The 4,953-nt window shown below is 46.2% G+C and overlaps 2 protein-coding genes across 2 annotated transcripts in view; one reads left to right on the top strand and one right to left on the bottom strand.

Moving 5' to 3' along the window:
* LOC119428419 (LARGE xylosyl- and glucuronyltransferase 1) overlaps window positions 1-4,953 on the bottom strand; it is a gene marked incomplete at its 3' end in the record, with an annotated part of 106,286 nt that overhangs the window by 6,880 nt on the left and 94,453 nt on the right.
* The window catches only part of LOC119428232 (protein bicaudal D homolog 1), a 32,016-nt gene continuing 28,491 nt past the window's right edge, over window positions 1,429-4,953 (top strand). Inside the window, exons 1-3 of the mRNA XM_037695882.1 lie at window positions 1,429-1,725; window positions 3,648-3,860; window positions 3,945-4,097. Coding sequence (XP_037551810.1) covers window positions 1,507-1,725; window positions 3,648-3,860; window positions 3,945-4,097 — 585 coding nt within the window. The 5' untranslated portion in view covers window positions 1,429-1,506. The remainder of the gene's footprint in view (window positions 1,726-3,647; window positions 3,861-3,944; window positions 4,098-4,953) is intronic.

Raw genomic sequence — 4,953 nt, 5'->3', positions numbered from 1 at the left:
CTGGACTACAGAAAGTACACCTGGACTACAGAAAGTACACCGGGCCTATACAAAGTACACCGGGCTATAGAAAGTACACTTGGCCTATAGTAAGTACACTTGGACTATAGAAAGTACACCTTGGCAACAGATAGTACATCGGGCCTATACAAAGTACACTTGGCCTATATATAGTACACCCTGCCTACAGAAAGTCCATTTGGACTATAAAAAGTACACCTTGTCTATAGAAAGTTCACCTGGACTATAGAAAGTACACCTTGTCTATAAAAAGTACACCTTGTCTATAAAAAGTACACCTTGTCTATAAAAAGTACACCTCGTCTATAGAAAGTTCACCTGGACTATAGAAAGTACACGTTGTCTATAGAAAGTATACATAGACTATAGAAAGCACACCTGGACTATAGAAAATACACCTGGGCTATAGAAAGCACACATGGACTATAGAAAGTTCACCTGGACTATAGAAAGTACACGTTGTCTATAGAAAGTATACATAGACTATAGAAAGTACACCTGGGCTATAGAAAGTACACCTGGACTATAGAAAGTGCACCTGTAAAGTAAGTAAGTAAGTAAGTAAAACTTTATTTCTATAGCACCTTTTACATACATGTAGATCACAAATTGCTTCACAAAGGCAAGACAATTAAAACGAAATAAACAAACAAAAAACATTAAGTAAAAGCCTGTTTGAACAAAAATGTCTTTAGTTGTTTTATTAAAGAGTCTGTACAGTTTGTGCAGCGTAGGGACTATAGAAAGTTCACCTGGACTATAGAAACCACACCTGGACCTGTCATTCTGTGTCTGTTTCTACTTCCTGTCCTCTCAGACCCAGCCAGTTGAAGCTCGTCCTGAGCTGGTTCTGCTGGAAGTTTCTTCCTGTTAAAGGGAGTTTTTTCTTCCCACTGTCTCCTTTGTGCTCAGGATGAGGGACTGTGATGAAGAGAAGATTCAACACGACCTGCTGCCTCCTCAGATACAGAACTTTAACAGAAGTTCTGTTGGAGCTTCAGAAATAAACTGAACTTTTTTGACATACTCAACATTTTCTGGCAGTGGACACCCAGACCCCCCAGCGTGTGTGTGCCACCCCATCACAAATGCTTGTGACGCCAGTGGTCCCAGTATATTTCCAGAGATAAGGAAGTTGATGTCATCGGTTGAAAAGTGAACATGAGCAGACACAACATGTTGAAACAAATACATCAATCAATAAATAAAAATGTCAACGGAGACATTTTGAGCACACAACGTCTTTAAGAAATAAAACAGCGACGCTGCCCGTGACCAGCAGGCTGTGCGCGCTCCCGCAGCGGCCATCACTTCCTGCGCGCTCCCGCCGCGGCTAATCGCTTTCTGCCGCGACACGATGACAAACATCAATCAGTCCGCGGCAGCTCACGAGCTCAGGAGATGATTTCTGGGGTGTGACTGTGGCGCGGGGAGGAGGTTAGCTGTCCTCCTCAGCAGCGAGGAGGAGGAGGAGGAGGAGGAGAGATGGCCGCTGGAGGAGCAGGATGCGGAGATGCGGAGGAACAGTACCGGGGCGAGGTGGAGCGCCTCAGCAGGGAACTGTCCGAGGCCAACAGGGAGAAGGTCCGGGCGGCGGAGTGCGGACTCATGGTCCTGGAGGAGAACCAGAACCTGAAGCAGCAGTGCGCAGAGCTGGAGGCCGAGCAGGAGGCTCTGAGGCTGGAGCTGGAGCAGCTACAGGAGGTGGGCTCAGCTTCTTCTCAACACACACACACACCACGAGCTCCACAACATGGAGCTCTTCATTTGTGGAGCTTCTGCTGGACAGCAGCTGTCACACTTTGATTTAAACAGGATCCAGATGTGTTGCTGTTCTGCACCATGACCTTTGCAGCACGTCTTCATTCTGAAAAACAAAATGTCCTCAGACAACAAAGGAGAAGAAGCAACTCTGGAGCTGGTTCACAGCTGCAGGAGCTGGAGACAGCTGAACAAGGAGCATCTCTTGTTCGTCTGGAAGCTTCCAGGTGGATGGAGGCCACGAGTCAGAGCCTCACCCTCTCCTGTTGTCAGGTGTCCAGGATCTGCTTCACAAGGTTTGAGCGTTGCACCACGAGGCTTCTACAGCGTTTCTTATGACAACATCCCAAAATATCTGGCCGGGCCATCAACAGGATGTAAAAGCTCCTGGTCCAAAGAAGAAACAGCTGGAGGAGCGGGGGTGGGGGGTCAGGATCATCTAAAACTCAAGTGATGTTCAACAAAATATTTTGAAGACTTTAATCTCCATCATTTCCAGTTCCTAATCTGATCCACAGATTAGAAGAATGTCAGAACCTCTGAGCTCAGAGGACGAGGCTGAAGGTCAGAGCTGAATGGTCCTGATGTTGGGCCCTCAGGGGCCACAGCGGGAAAACCAGGTCTAGTTCTGGTTCTGGCTGCATCAAAACCATTCTGACACACTGGGGGGGTGTTAGCATCAAAGTGGTGCTGGAGTGACCTAAGGTAGACAAATATTTAGAAGACATTTTATCTAGACGAAGATGTAAAAGAATCAAATTACAATATTTAACTTTGCTGACACAACATCTGGAACCAGTTCAGGACATTTAACTCCAGAGTTACCGTTTGTGGCACGTGTGTCAGATAATCATGTGTTCACTTACATACAAACTTTTCTAATTGTTTTTAATGTTTGTGAATGTTCCTGTAAAGTGTCCTGAGACAACTTGTTGTGATTTGATGCTTTATAAATAAACTGAACTGAACTCACTCCCTGAGCAGCTGATCCAGCTGTTGACAGCTGGATCTTGAGGGGAGTGCATTCACTGTGTGATCTCTGTGTGGATGGTAGATTTGCTTCTTTTGAGCAGCTCGTACAGAAGTTCAATGTTCACAAGTCACAGTTTTTTAGATATTTACAGCTGAGACATTTTGTGACTGTTTTCCTTTGTACCCCTCTAAACATTTTGTGGTTAAGATTTTGGAATTCAGGTCTGATACCAAGGAGACCCTCAGCAAGATCTATACACTGCTCAATTCATACCAGGAGACCAGTTTGGACTTCCTTTTAACAGAAATGGGAAGCAGACTTGGAGGAACCCATGTCAGACTCAATCTGGAGAAAGATCATCAAGAACATTTGCTCATCTTCAGTCTGGGACATGCTGTGATCCAGTTCAAGGTGCTGCACTGGTCCAAAGACAAGCTGTCCAAGATCAAGGCCGACCTGGACCCCGCATGCAATCATTTTAAACCAACTCCAGCTACACTCCTGCACACATTCTGGACCTGTCCCAAACTGCAGACTGTTTGTCACTCTATTTTTGATACATTCTTTGTGAAATGTGGAAAAACCATGCACCGCCACCATCATCTCATGGTTCATGGTGGCCCCTGCGGATACGTCCTTCAGCAAGTACGAGAAGGATGAGAGTGCTTTTGGCTCTTCAGGCCAGGAGACTGGTTTTGTGCAGATGGAAGGACCCACATCCCCCGACATATGAACACTGGATAAGAGAAGTCATGTGTCATATTCACTTGGAAAAGATTGGATATGCTGTGAGGGGATCTGTTGGAAACAGAGGCTGGGGGGCCATGTGTAGCTCATATTGAAAGTGTCAGTGCCTGTCTGAACGTATGTGTGCTCCTCTCGCTCCGTCTAGGCGTTTGGTCAGGCTTACTCTACTCAGCGTAAGGTTGCTCAGGATGGAGAAACCAACGAGGAGGCCCTGTTGCAAGAGTCTGCCACCAAGGAGGCATACTTCATTGGACGCCTTGTGGAGCTCCAGTCAGAGCTGAAGCACAGCCGGACCATTGCCTGCACCACACAGACCCACAATGAGCATCTGAGCACGCTGCTGCAGGAACTCAGGGAGGTACCGTGGAAAGTGTCCTTCCTCCCAGTGGGGCGTCAGAAACAGCGTTCAGTATTCACCTTACTCTTTGCAATGTCTCAGCAGAGTCATGAAATGTCGGAGCTGCAAAGAAGCCGGATGCAAGAGGAGATCAGGGAGTACAAGTTCCGGGAGTCACGGCTTCTCCAGGATTACACAGAGCTGGAAGAAGAGAACATCTCTCTGCAGAAGCTGGTGTCAGCACTGAAACAAAGCCAGGTAGACCACACACACACGGAGCCACATCAACGTTCTCAAATAGCACTTTCTAAGTAAGTAATTAAGTAAAACTTTATTTCTATAGCACCTTTCACAGACATGTGAATCACAAAGTGCTTCACAAAAGGCAAGACAAGTTCAAACAAACGAACAAACAAACAAACAAACAAACAAACAAACAAACAAACAAACAAACAAGAAGATTAAGTAAAAGCCTGTCTGAATAAAAATGTCTTTAGTTGTTCCTTAAAAGAGTGTGAAGGGACAGATGGAGCCTCGGAGGCAGCGCCTGAACACTGAAGTCTCCACGGGTTTTAAAACGGGTTCAGGGTTCAGATAACATCTGACTCAAACACCTCAGAGTCCTACATGGAGTTACATGATTGGTTTTATTCAAACTAATAAAACAACCATTACAACAGTCTAACCAGGAGGAAATAAAACGTGAACAACCATCTCTAGTTCAGTCGGAGACACAGAAGGTCTCAACTTAGAGATGTTCAAGTGCTTTCCCCCTGCACACACCAGGATCAACCTCTGACTCGTGGAGTCACTTTACAGCCAAAGGTCAAACCAAGTCTGAACAGGACTTGACCAAGAACAACCATCCATCCATCCATCCATTCATCCATCCATCCATCCATCCATCCATCAATCCATCCATCCATCCATCCATCCATCCATCCATCCATCCATCCATCCATCCATCCATCCATCATCTTTACCTGCTTCTTCCTTTTCGGGTCGCAGGGGTCACTGGTGCTCATGTTCAGCTATTACTGTGTGAGAGGCGGGGGACACTTGGACATGTCTCCAGTCCATCACAGGGACACCTGGACAGGTCTCCAGTCCATCA

The sequence above is a fragment of the Nematolebias whitei genome, chromosome 22 (genome assembly GCF_014905685.2).
Source record: "Nematolebias whitei isolate Nwh7 chromosome 22, NemWhi1, whole genome shotgun sequence".
Taxonomy (NCBI): Eukaryota; Metazoa; Chordata; class Actinopteri; order Cyprinodontiformes; family Rivulidae; genus Nematolebias; species Nematolebias whitei.
Note: the sequence above shows the minus strand (reverse complement) of the source record. Positions and strands in the feature narration are given on the sequence as shown.